Below are 22,157 nucleotides of genomic sequence, written 5' to 3'. Positions count from 1 at the left end.
CCCCCACAGACTGAGAAAAGGGCTTTGTTCTTGTGGAGCCTCAAAGAACAGGTTTGTCTACAGGAGAGGGGAATGAACTGAGGACAGGAAGGGGCTGGCTGACCACAGTGGGGAGTCACAGGACACAAAAGAGAGGTGAAGCTGAGTCAGTCAGCAACCATTTAAGAAAAGAACAGAGAGGAAGTGCCTAAAGGTGACCCTGGAACCCTGTCCATTTGACCTGGAGCCCATGTTTGAACCTGAGCACCTTCATTCATTCATTCATTCATTCATTCATTCATTCATTCATTGTCCTATGTGTCTGTGCACACTGTGTGCATTCGTGAAACCACGGCATATATGTGGAGGCCCAGAAACAATTTGCAGGATTCGGTTCTCCCTCTCCCCAGGGACTCCCATGTGGGTCCCAGGGGACCAACCCAAGTCATCAGGCTTGGTGACAAGCACCCTTACTAGCTGAGCCATGGTGCTGGCCCTGTGATCCTATAAATCCAGGAATAATAGGAAGATCTATAGATGAACCTGGAAAGAGGGGGCAGGACAAGGTCTGAGAGCTTTCCTCGGGCTCTTGGGGGACCAAGGCCTGGAAGTGGGGACTCCAGTTCTCACCAGCTGCACACTTGGTGCCCTCGGGGAAATCCTAGTCTCTTTTCTCGATCTCTCTGGTAAATAAGGGAAATGATTCCAGCACAAGCTGGTGGCATTTCACCTCATTACTCAAGGTTCCTTCAAGGCCAAAGAGCCAAGATTCTCCACGATGTCAAGCAAAGGAGCATACGCATCTTTCAGGAAACAAGACTGACATTCACCCTCCAGTGGCAGGGAATTTGAGAAGACCAAAAGATTAGGCTACAACTGAGCAGCTGAGTGGACTTTAAGCACATTATGCAGTGTGAAGGAAGTCAGTCACTAAAACCACAGACTGCACGATCCCATTCATGAGCAAGTCCAGGACAGGGCAATCATAGGCTGAGGCAGATCAGTGCACTAGAAAGGAAGCAACAAAAGGAAGACCTCTCTTTGAGGTGGTGACATTCCTCTCAAAGTCACGTATTTGTGAAGACACTAAAAACCACTGGGTGCATTCCTTCAGGCATGCCCAATCAGTAGCCCATAAGCTGAATGTGTCCCAGGATAGCTATGAATGTGACTCAACTCTTTTGGAGATGATGTCATGTCACAAAGTCAAAAGGTTAGACACATAGCATTTTGTATAAACATATTATAACATTATTTTAAAAATAAGGACACCATACAGGAGGGGGCCTGGATGACTCTCCAGCCTATGGCAAACTAGTGAAGAGCTTGGCTTTCCCCCAACTTGACCTGCTCTCAGGAGTATTTATAGCAATAGACCTCAGAGACCCCAGAGGGACCCTGTCTCGCTCACACAACCTGGCATGGTGTCTCACCACAGAGAACACTGACAGCAAGAGGTTTGGATAGCTTTATTCACCACTCCACCTAGCATGCCAGGTTTGGTTGCTGGGCTAATTCTCATCTGAACCTGAGTCCACCCACCTAGCTTAGCCTCTGCAGCTACACCCCTTGGAGCCAGCCTTCTAGACAAACAGGTTGCTTGGCCTCCTTTGCTCAAAGGCTTCCCACTTTGCTGTTCACCTGTTCCAGCCAGGAAAGGAGACAGAAGAATGGCCAGTTTATTTTCTCCTCTGGCCAACCCCTCCATCCACCCAGCCATGATAGCTGTTCCCTGTATCTTGAGAACAAGGCTCTTCCCTGGAGCCCTCTCCTGCCCAGGGCCCTCTACCTCCCCTCCTTTGGGTCTTGACTAATTTCCCTTGTTCTGAGACTTCTTCACCTAGCCATTCTGTTTAAAATTCTAACTCAGACCCCTCACTCCTGTCCATTTTCCCATCACACATACCCATGCCAAGTACTTTCTTCATTAAATCAGTTGTTGCCTTCCCTGTCCTCGAACCACCCTCCCACTGCCTTCAATAATGAGCCTGTACCATCAGAGCCCTTTGTACCCTTGTTCCTAAGTACCATGGCCTCAGGCTAGACCTTAGCAGATCTAGAGAAGGTTGGTTCTTCAATCTAGCATCTGCTCCCTTCCTTTCCAAGGGCTGACTTTCCCCCAGCCCACTACAGTTCTTTCTTCCTGTTTTCATGTATTGTCTCTAAAAACATCAGATGTGGGCTGGGTAAACACAAGTAAACCAAACCGAAAACATGGCAACTCTCTCTTCTCACCTAGCAATTCTCCATTTACTGTTTTCTTTCACACCACCAAAACCCGGTGGTGAACAGAGACCAGGCCTGCCTTGTCATCACCAAGACCAAAACACATCTTTTGTCCACTAAGGTGTACAGACAGGGCTCATCAATTGTCTTTCATCATTATCATTATGTGGCTTGTCCTAGACCTCAGCGAGCTGAGGACTTGCCAAGTGTACACGCCCATGATCCAGAAAGAAACCCAAAGCCAGCCAGAAGAAACGCTGTCACCTTCTGATGGATAGATTTGTCCACCAATTTCCAATTCTCCTTGGACCTGAACTTCCACAGAGAACACAGTGAGAGTAACACTAACGAAGCAGCAGTCTCGGGTGTCAGCAAAATTCCAGAAAAAAAGAAAGATACAAACGCGGTGGAGGAAAGGGACTTCCGAAGCTGACCCAGGACCACTTCTGATCTCCCAGGAACACCTAGGACTTCCTGAGCGCCCCCTATTGGTCGGAGAAGACCCTAAGAGAAAAGCACCTCCTTTCACCTGTCTCAATACTCAGAAGTTACAGAGGAGAAAGAGATCTTAGGACTACTTGGGCAGAACTAGAGAGAGAGAAGTAGACTTCGAAACTGGGATGGGGTAAGCCTCAGGAAGGAGCTGGAGAGAATCGCTCACAGGCCGGCCAGGCGAAACGAGAGAAAGTTGGGAGGGGAAGTTTGCGACAGAGACCTGAGAAAAGACCGCAAAGAATACAAGATTCCAGCACTAACGACTAAAAAAAGTGAGAAAAAAAGTCCCTCAGGCTGTGAGGGTGGCGCCAGAGAAACTCGGGGACCAGCGGCGGGGGCGCGAGCCGGGAGCCCAGGAGCTCCGCGCCTGCTACCCACCTGAGGCTGCCATGCCGTCGCGGGAGCAGCTCGCATCCCCGGCCAGCCTGGAGCACGGTACCCGGTGCCCGCAGCCGCAGTGGGCGATGTCGCTGGCACGGGACCGGAGTGGAACCCAGCTGCGCTCAGGACAGCGGCGACTCTGGCGCTTCCTCCCGCGGGGCAGCGGGGACTCACACGGGGGCGTGTCCACAGGGTCCGCCCCGCCTGCCTGCGGGGCTCCGCTGGGCACCTGCACGCGCGGCGGTTGGGGAAGGGAAGTGAGAAGCCCACAGGGCCAGCCACCAGCTCCCGGCGCTGACCCCTGCTCGTGCCACGTGTGTCCCGTGCTTCAGGAAAGCAGGCAGCCACCTCGGTGGCCGCAAGGAGCAGCCTGAGATGCGGGAACTCGGGGGAGGGAGAGCAGAGAGGACAGGGCTGTCTGGTCTGGGGGACTTGAGGTGGGGATGCGTAGCACAGCTGTCCCAACCACCTTGTCCCTTGGGGCTTGTCCTTCAGACGCTGCCCCCCCCCCCGCCAAGTAAAAGGAAGGCCTGCGGAAGGGGAAGGAGGAGCACCTGGCTCTTGGGGTCTCGGCGTTGCCCTTGGGTGCCCTCCTGTGACCCTTCTGCATTTTCTTGGATCTGGGCCTCTGAGGGCACATGGGTGTTAACTATAATCTGTGATAGATGGATGTTATCACCGACAAGGGCCTTCCACACACTACTGCTCCACTTCCATTATCAGAGCTCTTTCCCTGGCTTTCTTCTATCTCCCTCCGCTTTAAAAAGAAAAAAAAGTTTTTATTTATTTGTTTCGTGTGCTGTGTGGGAGTGAGTATGCATGCACATGCTGCAGATCACATGGAGAGATCAGAAGACAACTTGCAGGCGTCTGTTCTCTCCTTCCATCGTGGAAACAAACTTTGGCTCAACGCCAGGCAGCAAGCACCTTTACCCTGCGCCATCTCACCAGGCCCCTCCCTCTTCCACTTTCAAGGACCCCAAGTGAATGTACTGAGCTGCCTGGATCCTTCAGGAAAAGCTGTCTAACAGCTCCTTGGTGGCAGCCTCAATATCACCTACAACTTAAGTTCTTTGTCCTATAATGTAGCAAATTAACAAATCTAGAGATTGGGGTCTGGGCATCTTTGGACACAGTTTCTCTGCCTAACACAGGCACACACAAGGATTCCTAAAGCCAAAGTGAGCATGCTGCCTGCCATTCTCCCTGTTTAGGGTATCTTTGCCCTCCACCCCTCTTCTGATGTACAGCGATGCCGTTCCACACTATTAGAGTTCTTTGAAATTATAGAAGCATTTCTGTATTGTCAGAATGGCTTTAATTGATGCTTCCTGTATCCACCTCTAAGTCCTTTGGAGTTAACCCAGTCCTTTTTTTTTTTTTTTTTTTCCCTATGGAGTCTATTCTCTGGAGCCAACTCTGGCCACAAAATATGCTCAGAAACTATTTGTGGAATGTGTGCATGAATGCCTATGACCAAGAAATCCTTTCATCTGAGATCCAGGGATAGAGGGGACTTTTCAGACACTGAAAATTTGGGAATCCTAAGGCGAGAGGAAGGAAATATAAATTGCCAAAGTTAAGCCATGTGTTATAAAAGCTTTCAGAGAGCAATGATAATGGGAGGATTATAAGTTTAGAGATACTGAACTTGAAGTACCTGTGCAATGGCCTGGGTAGTTCTGTCGTGGCAGAGGTGGGGGATGGGGTGCTTTGAGCCTTGCCAAAGATGCCATCCTTGGAGTTGAAGCAGCACCAGTGGATGGGGAGACAAGATAATGAGCCAGAACCAGAGCAAGAGCAGAGTCATGGAGAAAGCCCATGCATAGGGACCACACACAGAGCATCTTTGAAGGAAAGGTTGAATAAGAGCTGGAAACCAATGTGTAGTTGTCGACAGTATTTGAGGGTCACTGTGAGGCTCTGGGAGAATGTCACAAGGCATAAGAACAAGCCACTGCTGACATAGTTATCAATGTGCAGGAGACCAGGCTGGAGCAGTGGAATATGAACAAGGAAGAGAGGTGGATGGTGGGACCAAAGCTTAGAGCAGGGACAGAGGTCTGGACCCTGAATTCTTATCTGAGTCCTCCACCTGCCACTGTGGACCGTTAGGCAAGCTGTAGTCTGAAAGTCCTCAATTTCCTGGTGTGGGTAGTGAGGGACTCCAAGGTCAGAAAATACTGGGCTCAAACAATAGCCTTCCAGATCCCGTCTTGGCCTGAAGCCTCCTTCATGCCTCATGGACCACTAGACATGGCTGATCTACACTCTGTTATAGTCATTTATAATTAACCTGCATTTGAAGCTATGTCCCCAGTGTCCTCACCTCACAAACATGCTCCCTTTTCTGGCTGCAGGTTCTAGGAAGTAAGGGCCCTCTCTTTCCTGCCTCCTAACAGGGATGATCCAGACAACTTCTAACCTAAATATTCTCCAGCTGTTAGAGGTCATCTGTTAATTGCAGGCAAAGTCTTGGTCATGGAGTCTGCTGTCACATCATAGAGCAGCACTGACTCCTGGAACCCAGAGGCTGATACTCCCCAGTGAAAGAGCATTACTAATTCTTTTTTGTTTTGTTTTTCAAGACAGGGTTTCTCTGTATTGCTTTAGAGGTTGTCCTGGAACTCGCTCTGTAGATCAGGCTGGTCACCAACTCACAGAGATCCCCTGCCTCTGCCTCCCGAGTGCTGGGATTAAAGGCATGTGCCACCAATGCCTGGCTGCATTACTAATTTCTAATGCACCCCATCATGTTTCTGCATTCAAGGGGAGGAACCAGGTTAGGGGAAATAGCGTCTCCAGTTTTGCATCTTTGATAAGCAGAGTGATGACTGGGAGAGGGTTGCATCTGCCATCTAGAAGACCCGCCAGGTCAATGGAATGGGGAGGGGAACTCAGACCTGACTGTTGCGTTACAACCCTGTTTGATACTGGCAAACAGGGGGAGCCAAAAGATGGACCGGGGAGCAGAGAAGGAAAGAAAATCCTAGTCCTTGCTTTAAGATGTTGTGAATTGCAGGCCTGAGGACTGGCACTTTCTGGGACATAAGGCAGAGGCGGAGGAGAATGCTCTAGTGGACAGCGTTCCCGGGACAGTGGTATACTTCTGCAGATCAAGAGGTTAATAACTCCCAAGGGCACACACTAACAATTGCAAAGTTGTTTGAACCCAACCATTCTGGCTCCAGAGCCAATGCACTTGATCAAGTAAAAATGCATATCAGGCTCTGCTATGGCCTGAAGATCTCCTTTTAAGTCACCAGAAGCCTCTGCTCTTATCACTTCCATGACAAGTGGAAATGGCAGAAGTTCTGTCACCTGTGGGCTCCCTCTGCTATGCCTAGATTGGCCAACTCTCTCAAGAAAGGAGTTCAGGGCCGGATGTTGGAGGCCCATGCCTTTAATCCCAGTACTCGGGAGGCAGAGACAGATGGATCCCTGTGAGTTTGAGGCCAGCCTAGCCTACAGAGCAAGTTCCAGGACAAACTCCAAAGCAATACAGATAAACCCTGTTTTGAAACTCCATCCCCTCTCAAAAAAGGAGTTAGGTGTGGGAATTCACCTAACATGCCTTCCTCCCCATCTCTGCTGTGAACTTGGCAGCCCATTGGAGTCAAGTGTCCTATTTTTATCCCCACCTCAAGTAACCTAGCAGGGGACTCAGCACACACTGTTTTTAAATCACCAAGTACAAACCATTCAGTTTGTAGCTAAAGTTGCTAATGTGCCGGTTAAGTGACCTGCCTTCATATGGAGAGCTTGGTCTGCACCTTGTCCCAGAGTCCCAGGACATTAGACCCTGTATCAGGGTGGGGAGTATGAAGACAGGATTAAAAGGGACTGACAGGTTGGACCATGATGGTAGGGTTTCTGGAGGAGGCGCCAGGTTTTGGCTGGTAAAGTTGCTAGATTGATAGAGACTACAGCTCCAGGCAGTTTCAACCTGACCCAACAGGGCATCCTATTAAAACCCAATACAGGCAACTGGGGAATAGTGTAACACTTCAAGAGCAAGCTGCTTTGCAAAAGACTGGAAACTTTACAGTATTGCAAGAATGTAGCCATTTTCTCTATCCACTACTGTGGACCCTCTCTCTGAATGTCATCTGCAATGCTAATGCTAGTTGCAGGCCTGGAATTCAAGTTCCGAGACACAAAATTCTAGGCATCTGCTCTTTGGCTCCAGGGAGATAATTTTCTGAACTACTGCTGTTTTGAATCCATTCACTGCTCAAGAGCTGTTTGCCTTGCCCTGTGTTGTCATTCAGAAGCCAGCCAGCTGTCTTGTGGTAGTGTCCCAATCTCCAACCAAAAGTGGCACTAGGAATGTAAAGGAATGTCACACAGGATGCTGGTTGTGCCCTGGAATCTGCTCTCTCATTGACTTCTCATTTCATTCATGCTGTGATAAACACACACAAACACAGACACACACAAGCACGCACGCACGCACGCACGCACTGATCAAAAGCAACTTGGGGAGGAAAGGATTTACTTACCTTAGACTTCCAGATCACAATTAATCACAAAGGGAAGTCGGGGCAGGAAGCAAGGAGGAAAGCCGTTTATTGGCTCCTCCTCTGACTTATGCTCAGCCAGCTTTCTTATACTTTGCAGACTCCACTTGCGGGGAGATGGTGCTACCCACTGTGCACTGGCAGCACTGTCCATTAACAATCAAGAAAATCCCCGTCTCCATCCTCACAGGCCAATCTGAACAAGGCAGTTCTTCATTTGAGGTTTCCTCTTCACAGGTAATTCTAGGTTGCATCAAATTGTGGCAGTGAAAACTAACCAGCACACTTTGTTTCTTGGTGACAGAATTCCAGTTTTCTTTGAGAGTAGCAACATATCCTACTAAAAGATTCTGTTCTCTAGCATCTCCTACAAATTAGCAGAGGCCAACAAGATAAATGAACATCATTCAGTGGGATCTGGGAAAGTTCTTTATAAGAAATTTAACTTTGTTAGATTTTTCTTTTCTTTTCTGCCATTCTCTTATTCCTATCTCCTGCCTGGGATGGCTAAAAGTCAAATAGCCTTTTTGAACTATGAGGTGACCATGTGGATACACCAAGGATGATACAACTAGAAGACAGGCAAGGGCTGTTTCCCTACATGATGGTTAATTGTCAACTTGATACAATTTAGAATCACTTGAGAACAAAACCTCAAGGGGGGGTCATCTAGCTCAAGTAGCTTATAGGCAGGTCTATAGGGGGTCTCCTTGATTCCATAAATTGATGCAGGAGGTCCTGCCCACACTAGGCAGCACGTTTCTCTAAGTAAGAGATCCTAGATGATGTGTACATATAGAGAGTGCTGAACATAAGCATACATGAATTCATTTATCTATGCTTTTCTCTATGGATGATATATGACCAGCTAATTCAAGTTCCTGACATCTTGGTTTCCCCACAATGGTGGACTGTAAAATAAACCCATTCTCTCCGTAAGGTTTTTTTGTTTTGTTTTGTTTCTTTTTTTGGTCTGAGTATTTTATCACCGCAATAGAAATAAAACTAGGACACCTACCAACCAGGTAGCTTCCCAACAAGCTCCAGGCTTCTAACCTGTGACTTTTTTCCATATTAGACATCAGTACATCTCTGTTATTTGAGTTGTGACTGTCTTGTGTGTTCGGCTGTATGTCATCATCATGTTACTGACATGTGAACGGGAGCCAACTCTTAGTGAGCACCAACTATAACAAATACATGTTCCTTCCCGCAAGTGGGGTCTGCAAAGTATAAGAAAGTGAGTTGGTGATGTGAGATGCTTTCCCGGTGACATTCAGCAGGTTGCAGAACTATAAATCCAACCCCAGGTCATTCTGATCCATGGGACAGTGACATATTGGACTCCCTCCAGAGAGTTCATTTAAAAGCACTTCCTGAAGCCATCAGGGTGTTCTCAGATGGGGCCCTGCAAAGCTGCAGTTCTCTCAGTCATGTGCAGATGGTCACTGTACTCACGCATGAAGCGTTTCTTCCACACATTCAACTTCTGCCTTCAGGGGCACTGGAGCAGAAATTCTAGTCAGATGTGACAAAAACTAAGGAAGCCTCAGCCTCAGAGTGCTTGAGTCAGACAAAGCCCTAAGAGGCCATTGTTGGCCATGTGTGGAAACCAAGCCAAGGCAGGCGATTAGCCGTTATCATATCATACTTTACATTGGAAGCAGAACCAAGACCAGCACTCTCCCCTGGTTCCTGTCTGGGGCTTTTTTTTTTTTTTTTTTTTTCTTGCTGTATCCAACCACCTACTATTTGTGGTGATATTTGTTCCACCAACGCCCGGCTAATATAGCCACTGGAGATCAAAATGCAAAGCTAGCCACAGCCATCGAGGTAGCAATGGTAATACACATCTTTAATTCCACCAGCCACACCAGTTAGCTGTATAAGCTGGGCTATGGTGGCACCTTTAATCTCAGTACCCAGGGTTACATTAGAGTGATCCAGTCTACATGAGAAACAGAGCTCACACAAAGGAGATCTCAGCACTTGGTATCCCACACCTTTAATCCCAGCTCTAGAGAGGAATATAGATAGGAGCAGGACATTCAGTATTCAGTCTCAGAGATTTATTCTCCAGCCACTCTGAGGACAGGACAGCCCTTTCAGCCTAAGGTAGAGGTAAGGGCTAGTGGCCAGCTGCTTTACTTTTCTGATCTTCAGCTTGAACCCCAATATCTGTCTCTGGGTTTTTTTGTTTGTTTTTGGTGTGTTTTTCTTGTTGTTGTTGTTTATTTTTTGTTTTTCAAGACAGGGTTTCTCTGTATTGCTTTGGAGGCTGTCCTTGAACTGGCTCTGTAGACCAGGCTGGCCTCGAACTCACAGAGATCTGCCTGCCTCTGTCTCCTGAGTACTGGGTCTAAAGGTGTACGCCACCAACAACTGGCCTGTCTCTGGGTTTTTATTACTTGTGTTACAACTATTCCCTATTAGAACATTCTTATTTTATTTATTTTTATTGGATAGTATAGATAATGTAGATAGTATTTCTCTTTGTAGCACTGGCTGTCCTGGAACTTGATCTGTCAACCAGGCTGGCCTCGAACTCACAGAGATCTGCCTGTCTCTACCTTCCAAGTTCTGGGTTTAAAGGTGTGTAACACCATACTTAGCTAGAACATTCTTATTTTATACTTTGTTTCTCTGAATACATCTACACTAGCAGCCTGAGGACATCTTACTCTGAATCTCTCCTAAGTTTTTCTTGGTGATGACAAATAGTCTTTTCTACAGGTAGCTGATGGACTTTTAGTTTGTTAAGGATTTTTTACATCTGGACTTGTGGGGGCCCAGATGTTTTAGGGGTTTGGCTTTTTGTGACAAGCTATTTGATAAAAGTAACTTTTTTTTTTTTTTTTTAGTTTTTGGAGACAGGGTTTCTCTGTAGCTTTGGAGCCTGTCCTGGAACTTGCTCTGTAGACCACACTTGCTATGATAAATCTTTCCGCCAAAGCCGTTGAGCCCTACAGCCACGTGGGCGCTCTCCGCCAGCCACCCACCTGAGTTAGGGCCCAAATGAATACACAGAGACTTGTATTAGGTACAATGCTGCTTGGCCTGTGACTAGGATTCCTCATCTGTTAGCTCAGTCTTAATTATCATAAATCTATATATTTTATAAGACTTATATTATCGGATGCCTTATTGGCGTCCCTCCTTGCCGGTGGATCACATTTTGCTGCTGGAGGAGCAAGGGGAAAAGGGACGCTTCCTGTTTCTCCTTCCCTTAAATATGAGTCTCCTTGCTATGTCACTTCCTGCCTGGATCACCACTTCTCTACTACATTTCCCAGAATCCTCTTTGACTCCTAGTCCCGTCTAACTTGCTGCCATTGGCCAAACAGTATTTTATTCAACAATCAGTTAGATAAACATACACAGAAGTACATTCCCCATCTTCTCTGTGTAGCATCACAGAGGCAGGCAGATCTCTGTGAGTTCGAGGCCAGCCTGGTCTACAGAGCCAGTTCAAGGACAGCCTCCAAAGCAATACAGAGAAACCCTGTCTTGAAGGCACATACCTTTAATTCTAGCACTTGGGAGGAAGAGGCAGGAGAATCTCTGTGAATTCTAGGTGAGCCTGGTCTACAGAGTGAGTTCCGGGACAGCTGATGCTACACAGAGAAACCCTGTCTCAAACTCACAGAGATCTGCCTGTCTCTGCTTCCTGAGTGCTGGAATTAAAGGTGTGTGCCACCACCACCGGACTTGATAAAAGTAACTTAAGAATGGAAGTGTTTCTTTTACTCACAGTTTGAGGGTATAGTCCACAGTGGCAGAGAAGTCATGTCAACAGGAGCCTAAGGTAGCTAGCTATTCACAGTGTGTCTGTGGTCAGGGACCAGAGAGGTTAATGCTAAATTCACTTTCTCCTTTTTATTCAGTCCAGGATGCTGACGCCGACCATGGAGTGGTACCACCCACAAAATCAGGTCCTCTCATCTGAACCTAGAGTAGATCAATCTCTCTCTGGCATGCCCAGAGGCTTGTCTCCTACAGGATTTTAGATCCCATCAAGTTTGCAGTCAGTGGTCCCCATTGAGAGGGTGTGTGTGTGTGTGTGTGTGTGTGTGTGTGTGTGTGTGTGTGTGTGTGTAGCTTTGGAGCCTATCCTGGCACTTGCTCTGGAGAACAGGCTGGCCTCGAACTCACAGAGATCTGCCTGCCTCTGCCCCCCAAGTGCTGGGATTAAAGGCATGTACCACCAACGCCCGGATGAGAGGTTATATTTTTTTCTGATAGTCTTTTGTCAGTTTTTAAATATTATTGATAATCTGGATTCACAACATGAGACAGGAGGCATTCATTTGCCTCCATTTTCTGACAAAGGCCAATTAAATGTCTTCCTCAAATTTCTGATTGAGCCAGGTGGTGGTGGCACATACCTTTAATTCTAGCACTTGGGAGGAAAAGGCAGGAGAATCTCTGTGAATTCTAGGTGAGCCTGGTCTACAGAGTGAGTTCCGGGACAGCTGATGCTACACAGAGAAACCCTGTCTTAAAAAACAAAGCAAACAAAAAAATCTGATTAAAATAAACTGTGAACCTATCAAAGCAGACATTTCTCTATTTACTTTTGCCAGCAATTTCAGAAGCATGTTCAGAGTTTACATTTCATCTTGGGCCAGTATTGACTAGTTGTAGTTTTCTATATATGTGTCCATCTCATCTAAGGCTTTTCAGGTTTACTGACATGGGAGACTCAACAATACTCCCTTGTAACAAGAAATATAAAAGACCCAGAGACAGATAGTGGGGTTCAAGCTGAAGATCAGGGGAGCAAAGCAACCAAGCTACCAGAGAGCTCGTACCTCTAACAGGGCTGGGTGTTCCTATTCTCAACGTGGCTAGAGAATGAATGCCTGATACTGAGAGACCTTGCTTCTATCTCATGAGTTCTGTAATTAAAGGTGTGAGCTATAATTCTCTTTTAGACTGATTAACTCTTGTGTAGATCTGGGTGGTCTTGGACTCAGATTTGTCTATCTCTTAATCCTGAGTCCTGGGATTAAAGGTGTGTGCTACCACCTCATAGCTTGTGACTGGCTTTGCTTTCTGAATCCTCAGACAAGCTTTAATAAATCATAAATAATACATCACCAAATCCATTTATCTTCATATCTACAGGGATGGTTTCAGATATTGGTAATTCTCTAATTCTCTCTCTCTCTGTGTGTCTCTCTCTCTCTCTTTCTCTCTCTCTCTCTCTTCCCCCCCCCAGGGATGCTTATCTGTTTTATTTATCTTTCAAAATCAATTTCAAGTTTTGCCAATTTTTCTTTAGTGTTCCATCTCATTGACTTCTTTATCATTTCCTTCTTCAGCCTTTATTTTGCTAATGTCGTTTGAGTACTTCTGTGAGTCGTGGGGTTTTGTTTTGTTTTGGTCTGGTTTTTTGGTTTTTTGAGACAGGGTTTCTCTGTGGCTTTGGAGGCTGTCCTGGAACTAGCTCTTATAGACCAGGCTGGTCTCGAACTCACAGAGATCTGCCTGCCTCTGCCTCCCGAGTGCTGGGATTAAAAGCATGCACCACTACTGCCCAGCAAGTCATGGGTTATTTAAAGTAAGTTAATCTCCAAATATTCCAGATTTTTTAAAAAAGATTATCCCTATTGATTTATGACTTCATTCCTTAACTGTCAGAAAGCAGTCCATACCTCCAACAGTTTCAAGTGTAGCAGTACCTACGGCCAAGCTTATGCTCTCATTTGTGAATGAACATTTGGAAAGAATGCACAGACTGCTTGTTAGACACAGGGACAGTTATGCAAGATCACCTCCAGGTAACAGTGGATAGCCACCCCACCCCCACCCCCAAACACTGGCAATAAAAAAGACTACTGTTTTGTGTGGAATCAACCCCAAACTCATTCTTTGCGATGGGAGGCAGCAGTGGGACTTTCTGCCTAGTTCCATCATAGTTTGTTTCGTTTAGTTTTGTTTTGGGTTTGTTGGTTTGTTTATTTGTTTGTGAGTGTTTTGTTTTGTTTTTGGAGACAGAGTTTGTTTGTGTTACATACAGCTCTGGCTGTCCTGGAACTTGCTTTGTAGACCAGGTTGGCCTCAAACTCACCTCTGCCTCCCAAGTTAAGGAACTTAAGTCTTTAGTGGCCTCTCTAGCAACCCAACCTGGACTTGGATGCAGAATCTCCTGCCATCCCTTGTGCTGCACCCATACTGAGATGGCCTCCCTTCTTTGTAGCCACTGAAGCCTTTGACTCTCTGGTACAGGTAGATTGTGTCAGATCTATCTAAACCTCAGCTGTCCTTCAAGCCTGGGACTGGTCAGGCAGGTAACTAAAACTATAGGTGGGTGTTAATGATGCTCGCCTTTAATCCCAGCACTCAGGAAGCAGGTGGATCTCTACTGAGTTCAAGGCCCTCCTGATCTACATAGTGAGTTCAAGCCTAGCCAAGGTTGCGTAGTGAGACCCTGTCTCAAAACACCAGCAGTAAACTATATAAGAAAAACATTTATGGAAATCTACTGCATTGTACACTCATTTTAAAATAAAATTTTTAAAGGAGTATGAACCCAGAGATCCTGCATGGGTAGACAATTCTTCTCCCAGAAGATATAATGTATTAAGTGAAATTTTCAGTGCCCAGCACAGGTTACCTCCTTACAAATTGGCTAAAGAGGACTCACATGCCCCCAGAACATCACAGGCTATTGTCATTGCTCTTGGTTGCCCAGCTACATTTTTACCAACTACATGATAATACTTTATTGGTAAAGATACCACATACTTTGAAGGATGTAAAGAATTGACCAAGAAAGCACCCCCTGCTGGCTAGTTTTTATAGTGTTGGTAGATGTTATACAGGCCACTGGAGGAGAAAAGCCATTATTACTTAGTGGTTAACCATGAATGCAATGGTACTGACCTACCAGACAAGATATGCCTACTGTTGCATCAGTGACACAGAGGTTATGGAGTTAACCACCCATTTTTGGATTAGATTTGAGGTCTGCCTCACTGGAGGGAATTCATGTGTGGTACTGTAAACCTGGTCAAAAGTCCATGGCATAAGAGTTTCTAGAAGAGAACCTTTTATTGTTGACTTGCTAAATGAACATGCTGTCAAACTGCCTTCTAAATATTTGTGTTTATACCCATAGATTAGTGCTGCTCTCAATCTAATTAGAGATCTCTCTCTCTCTCTCTCTCTCTCTCTCTCTCTCTCTCTCTCTCTCTGAGAGAAACTTCTCTTTACACTGGTCATCAGTTAAAGCAGAGGCTCAAAACTGGTCCGAGGGCTGAGATAAATGACTATTGAATCGCTCAGAAACACTGTTAACAAGGAGGCAGGAAAAACATAAGAGCTGGAGGATAGGGAGGAGGACTGTGAAACACTGTCTTCTGGACACGATAGCTATAGCATTGTACTCATGAACTTATGTAACCATGGTTACCTACACAAGATCAGGCCAACAAGCTCAGCGAACATTCCAACAGGCAGCACTAATTGGATCATCAGTTACAGAGAGAGGGGGGTGGGGGGGGACATAAATGGGGGAAGGGAGCGCCGGGAAGATTGAGAAGGAGAAGATGGAGATAGATTTAATCAAGATAAATTGTTTGCATGCATAACATCCTCAAAGAATATATGAGAATACGTCATTAAAAATGTCAGATGCACTGCTGTCCTGACATTTCTTTCTTTGAATGTCGGTGCTGTTGACAATATTGCCTAAGAGTCACATTTTTTTCTGCAAGTTTCTGTTGATGTTCTCAGCTACATTTTAACCGAATTGATTTGCAGGCATTGAAGTACACTAGCTGCTTTCATTGTGTGTTTTGTGGTTCGCCTTTTGACCTTTTTGTAGTTTCTTTCGGTACCTGAAACCTCTGTCGCCATGTTTCAGCGGCAAGATGTGATTATTATTTTCAAATGGTATCTCTTGGGGTTCCTGAGCTTCATCTTCTACTTCAGGGGCTTCTTTACAACTTTATAAATAATTCTTCAATTTGTATCTAATACTTTTATTTCCATGTTTAGCCTTCTAATCCATCTGGAGTTTATTTTCACGTGGGAAGGAGGGTAAAGTGTCACTGTGCTTTCTTCCAGATGGAGAGCTGGTGCAACTAGCATCTTTTCCCCTCCAAATGAAGCTCCATTTTTAATTATATTAAGTTCCCATTTGGATTTTTTTTGTGGACTCTTTATTAACTCCTACTTGGCTTGTTTCTTCGTGCACTATACATATGGTTTTATCATAATAGATTGGTAGTGAATTTGTTACCTACGGTTGGCATCGCATTCAACTAATAGTAACATAAATACAAACAGCAGAAATTGAAATGAGTAATAAATTTCTTTCTTTCACTTCAAAGGAGCTTGATGTAATAATGCCAGGATTGGCACTGAGGCACCGTGTTCATCAGGAACCCGGGCTCGGTTATCCTTCTTAGTGCCTTTTCCACCATGGTGTTCCTCACGCTCCGAGGTGGCTGCTGAGGCTGTGCCATGGGTCCCTTACTCCACAAAGGAATCAGACAGTATAGAGGGCATGCTGACTAGCTGAGTTTAAGAAAATAAAAATAAATATTAAAAAATCTGTTCTGAAAGCTTCTCCTAACACAATGCTAAACTCTTACCTGAAAGGGAAGTGGCAAAGAAGTCCTTTAGTATCTGATATTGGTATTAATAGTCTCCACTGTATCTAGTTGGTAAGCCCTTCTACCCCCTTCTTTTTGTTGTTGTTGATTGACTAGACGTTTGTTTATTTATTTATTTATTTATTTATTTTTGCAGAGATAAAACCCCAGGCTTTCTACATCCTAGAAAACATTCTACCAGTAAGCTACTGTCCCAGCCACACACACCCCTTTTTTTTAAATAAAGTTTTCAAAAGCACTTTTAGGTTTCTGGAAATTTTGAGCAGATAGTCCAGAGAGATTCCATAGACTCCCTGCTCCACCTCCCCTTTACTCCACACCCTACGCACATCTCCTTGTTAGTACCTTGCATTGTGTATACATCTGTTGCAGTTAATAGACCAACACTGATATATTACTATTAAGTGAAGTCCACAGTTTCCATTAAGGTTCACGCTGCATGAGATAGAAAGGGTTTTACACACACACACACACACACACACACACACACACACACACACACACACGGTGTGGGACAGTTCTTTAATCAATGCTGTTCTGGCTTTTATTCAGTCTGCTGGTCATTTGCAGGTCCAGGTTCATTCCCACATGGGCTGTCCTGTGCTTGCTAACTGTGTGAGAAATCTAAACATCTCTCCTGGACAGCTGTGGACATGGCTGCCGCACAGGGGTCCATCTGTGAGCTAGGAGGAAGCTGTACCCTCATGTAACCTTCCCAGTACTATTTTCTTCTTTTCTGGTTGTCATAATACAAGCTGATGCTGTGGGGATCCACCCGTCCTTGCTGTCTTCATACTGGGATTACAAGTGTATGTCACTATGCCTGGATCTTGTTGGTTTCGGGGATGGTTGGTCGGTTGGTTGGTTTGCATCAACTCTGAGGATTGAACTCAGGTCCTGGTGCTGTAAGGTAAGAATTTTATGGGCTAAGCCCCACAGTAAATTTTGTTGTTGTTGTTGTTGTTGGTTTTTCGAGACAGGATTTCTCTGTGGCTTTGGAGGCTGTCCTGGAACTACCTCTTTTGGCCAGGCTGGCCTCAAATTCACAGAGATCAGCCTCATAAGTGCTGGGACGAAAGGCATATGCCATCACTGCCCAGCTCCCACAGTAAATCTTATGCCACACAAAGCTCTCTTCATCTGTGGCCACTAAGTGTACCCATGACTTACCTGGTGACAAACTCTTCCCTGTAGATTTCCAGTCCTTTCCACTCCCTCCTTCTGTGGTATCCTTTAGCCTAGGGACTTTCCTGCCCAAGTCTTGCTAAGTCTCTCCTAGAATTCCCCAAACAACCAGTCAGCATTTGGCATGGTTGATTATTTAAAATAAATGATGGGCCCTTCTAATAGTCCTCCACAAACTCATGTAAAGGGAACCACATAATATGTATGTGCTGTGTGTCTGTCTTCCATTTAAAATATTTGAGAGAGTCACCCATGGTGTGCATCATTAGTTTGTGCCTTTTATAGTGCATTGGAATTCTGTTACGAATATAATCACTTTTTTTTTTTTTTTGGATGGTGGTAGCATACACCTTTAGAGCCAGGAAGATCCCTCTGAGTTCAAGGCCACCCTGGTCTAAAAAGTGAGTTCAAAACAAGCCAGGGTTGTTATACAGAGAAACCCTGTTTCCAAAAAACAAACAAAACAAAACAAAAAAAAACAAAGAGTATGGCACAGATTTTAATCTGATAGACATTTGGTTCATTTGCACTTGAATAAAGCTATTATGACCATTCATGTATGAATCATTGCATAAATGTGAGTGTTCACTTATCTAGGAGTGGAATGTGGGCTTATGTGATATTTAGTTAGCAAATAAGGGCTCTAAGGCTGTTTTCCCAAACGGGTGTACATATACTTCTCCAAAATGGTGAGTAAGGTCTAATTCCTACTTTCAAGAAGGTTAACACCCTCGGGATGCCCCCATCCTAGATCCTAGATTTTAGAGACTAGTGGATGCATAAAGTTAAGGGACGGAGGGAGGGAGGGGGAGAAGGAAGTTAGTGCCAGGGTCACTCAGCAGTCCCCTTGGAGTGTCTCTGGCCAGGCAGCTGCTTCTATCTATCTCCTTTAGACCTGAGAACTATCTCCAGATCCTCAGCGTGGGACCCCTAGGACCCATGGGGACCCTGGGACCTTCTCCAGAAAGCTGAATGAGGAAAAACACGCAAAGATCCCGGGGAGAGGAAGTGATGGGGAGTGGGCTCTGAGGGACTCCTCAGCGGCTTTCTGTTTTCAGGGTTTGCCAGAGCAAGATGTCTTAAGGCTTAACCCCTCCTCCTTGAGCGATTCACCGTACATGGCCACTGAGGAGGAAGTTCTATCAAAAGCGGAAGGAATGGTGCCAGAGAGAACACACTAGAAACCAAGTTTAAAGTGACAAAGAACAGCACAGCGTAGCCCACGGGTTGGCTCTGCATGGTAGGCACACACTGCAGACACAGCCCAAGGCGGCAGTGGGCTGTGCTGGGCTCAGGCACCCGAATCCATTCTCCGGCCAACCCAGCATGTGCTGCCTGACCCTTTCAGAGTGACTTGTTGTCATAGCAACAGGACTCTCTGCAGACAGACAGCCTTCAGCTCTTACCCCTCAGGACACACAGGAATGAGCATCTCTCAGTGAGTATTAGAAAAATTGAAATATAAATGCATATGGTCAATGGGTAGGAAGACATTACTCCTGTTCAAAGAGGAACAGGTCTCTAGAGTGCCCTATCTTGTTAGATCAAAGAGGAAGTGGATGGGAAGGAAGGAACAAAGGGCAAGACTTTACCAAAGGGTCTCATTGAGAAACGCAATCAAAATAAAGGGTGTGTAGTTAACCTGGATGTCCAAGGTCAGAGGAATGGGGTGCCATGAGAGGACAGCCAGACAGTAGGAACTGATGTAGTCTCTAAAGACAGTGCTGGAGGAAATCATTCATTCAACTGAGCGGCATTCGGGAAACAATGGACTGAGCAGTGAGAATGTGTGACAAAACTTAGTTGATTGCGGTTCCTCTTTTGTGAAAAAATACTAATGTATATACTTGGAATAAATTAATTTCATAAATGTAAATTTTCCCTAAAAGTTGATTTAAAATAGAATGTTTAAAAAGAAAAAGAAAAAGAAAGAGCCAGGCGGTGGTGGAGCACACTTTCAATCCCAGCACTCGGGAGGCAGAGGCCGGTGGACCTCTGTGAGTTCGAGACCAGCCTGGTCTACAAGAGCTAGTTCCAGGACAGTCTCCAAAGCCACAGAGAAACCCTCTCTCGAAAAACCAAAAAAAAAAAAAAACAGGGCTCAGAGGTTAAGAGCACTGGCTGCTCTTCCAGAGGACCCAGGCTTAATTCCCAGCAACCACGTGACAACTCATAGCTGTTCTTTATACAGACATACATTCAGGTAAAACACCAATGTCCAAAAAAAAAAAAAAAAAAAAAAAAAAAAAAAAAAAAACTATTTTAAAAAACAAAAAAAGAATATCAAAGAAAAATGTAAAAAGTACTTGAAATCAGAGTTGTTGTTTTACTATTTTTTTTATTTTCCAGTCCTTCCAACTTACTGCCATTTATATTAAAACTATGTGACAAGTGGAGAGATGGCTCCGTGGTTAAAAGCACTGGCTGCTCTTCCAGAGGTCCTGGATTCTATTCCTAGTACCTACCTAGCAGCTCACAACCCTCTGTAACTCCAGTTCCAAAGGATCCGATGCCCTCTTCTGGCTTCTGTGGACACCGGGCGCAATGTGGACACAATATGCGTATAAAATACACAACACACATAAAACGAATTAATTAGTTTAAAAAAAAAGCTTTGTGGTAGAGCCCTAATGTAGTGTTGTGTGTCTTTAATTCCAGCACTCTGGAGCCAGAGACAGGCAGATGTAGGGAGTAATCCTGTTTAGAGGTACTGCTGACCTCGCCTGCTTGGAGCTGGCGACAGGTGCCGCTGACCACACCCACTCCAACAGGATCAGAGTGATAAAGCAAGGGTTTAAGTAGCAGAGAGGCTCGAAAGCGGCTCTCTTTTTCTCTCTCCGGCCTGGCTGAGCGGACCTCTGCGGGTCACTCCAACTCCGAAGTAAACCCGGTCACTGGCCCTTGCATGAGTACTTCTCTTTAATAAACTACATGTTGTCAACCTAGTTCTGACTCCATTACCTTCGGCATTAGGCAGACTCCATGAGTTGGAGGCCAGCCTGCTCTACGTAGGGAATTCCAGGTCAGCCAAGTTTATATGGTGAGACCTTGCCTCAGAAAACAAAACAAACTGGGCATGGTGGCACATGCCTTTAGTCCCAAGCACTCAGGAGACGAGGCAGAGGGATCTCTGTGAGTTTGAAGTCAGCCTGGTCTGCACAGTGAGTTATAATACAGTCAGGGCAACACAGTGAAACCTCGTCTCCAAAAACCAAATAAACTGTAATAAATATTAGAAAGGTTATTGGCATAAAGCATTCCACTAATAAAGAAGTGAACCTCAAGCTTGTTCCAACTGATGTTATGGAGATATTAATAGATATAAAGATTTATATCCAGGAAACCAAAAAGTGAATAAAAACTGAAGTTGGCAAAGAATATCTTGGCTGATGGTAAAATAAGCATTTCCACTACACGTGGCTGACAATGTATGATTTAGTGATATCCCTACTGGAGAAATAGTCTGTAGTCTCCATTGGATCCTGATAAGCAAAGCACACACATCCTAGAAGACAGAGGTATTTAAATAAATGTATTGGAAGAATGCAGACACATATTTGCCAGTCATAATGCTTGGGAATACAATTGTGACATTTGCTGATGGTCATCTACCATGCTAGAAACCTGCAACCAGAGAGTTCTACAAATCAAGGATTCATCCATATTCCATGGCTCCCTAATTTCCTACTCTGTTTCACATACAAACACAAGACATTTTGTGGTGATATTTTGTTTATGATCTAACAAACAAAGCTTGCTTGAAAATCAGAGTGCAAAGCTAGCCACGCTAGTTAGCCATAGAGGCCAGGCAGTGGTGGCAAATACCTTTAATCTCAGCACTCCGGAGACAGAGGCAGATGGATATCTGTGAGTTCAAGGTCACCCTGGGCTACCTGAGAGTGAATCAGTCTAAAAGAGAAATAGAGCTCATACCTTTGATCCAAGCACTTGGGATGACATGCCTTTAATCCCAGCACTAGGAGGGTGGAGACAGGAATATAAGGTGGGAAGAGACCGAAACTCAGGAAGTCTGAGGTTCGGGGAACAGCCCCTTCAGTCTGAGCATTGGCAGAGGTGAGAACTCTCTAGTGGCTGGCCACTTTGCTTCTCTGATCTTCAGCTTGAACCCAATATCTGTCTCTGGGTTTTTATTAGTTGTGCCACAACGTGTATTTTAACAATTTCTTCGAATGTTAATAATCACTCAGGGTGGGCTAGGAATATGACCTATAGTCAAGAGCAAGCAACACTCTTGCAGAGGCTTGACTGGTTCCCAGCACCCATGTTGGGTTAACTCCAGCTCCAGAGGCTCAGCACCTCTGCAGGCACCGCACTCACATGCACGTACCTCCCTCCCCCCAGTTAAAAAAGTCCCCATTATAAAAAAAAATATATTAGTCATGTCTTAGAGAACAGGGAGCTTCTCATAGATTTAGTTGCAGGATACCTTTTAATTTTCTCAGCAAAGTTTTGCGTCCACTTCCTTCTCCCTCAAAGGGTTTTGGGAGGAAAGGCCTATTTGAGTAGTTCTGGTGTCTGTTCATTTTGATGAGCATCTAATATACTTAGAACAGTAAAAGACAAGGCTGCCCCTCTCTTATCATCCATGCTTCTGACAGTTTGTATGCATTGCCGAATAGTGAAAGCTTTCTGAGTGTGGAAGTAGCATTCTATTTAACAAAACCTCTTTCTCTTTTGTTTCCTCTTCTAATTCCTGTTGCTACTTTGAAACAAGTAAAGAGTTTGG

General features: G+C 45.2%; 1 protein-coding gene across 1 annotated transcript in view; it reads right to left on the bottom strand.

Moving 5' to 3' along the window:
- Pik3ap1 (phosphoinositide-3-kinase adaptor protein 1) overlaps positions 1 to 3,091 on the bottom strand; it is a 115,913-nt gene extending 112,822 nt beyond the window's left edge. Inside the window, exon 1 of the mRNA XM_027407336.2 lies at positions 3,079 to 3,091. Coding sequence (XP_027263137.1) covers positions 3,079 to 3,091 — 13 coding nt within the window. The remainder of the gene's footprint in view (positions 1 to 3,078) is intronic.
- Between the last annotated feature and the right edge of the window lie 19,066 nt (positions 3,092 to 22,157).

Source organism: Cricetulus griseus, chromosome 3 (assembly GCF_003668045.3).
Source record: "Cricetulus griseus strain 17A/GY chromosome 3, alternate assembly CriGri-PICRH-1.0, whole genome shotgun sequence".
In the NCBI taxonomy this organism is placed as follows: Eukaryota; Metazoa; Chordata; class Mammalia; order Rodentia; family Cricetidae; genus Cricetulus; species Cricetulus griseus.
Note: the sequence above shows the minus strand (reverse complement) of the source record. Positions and strands in the feature narration are given on the sequence as shown.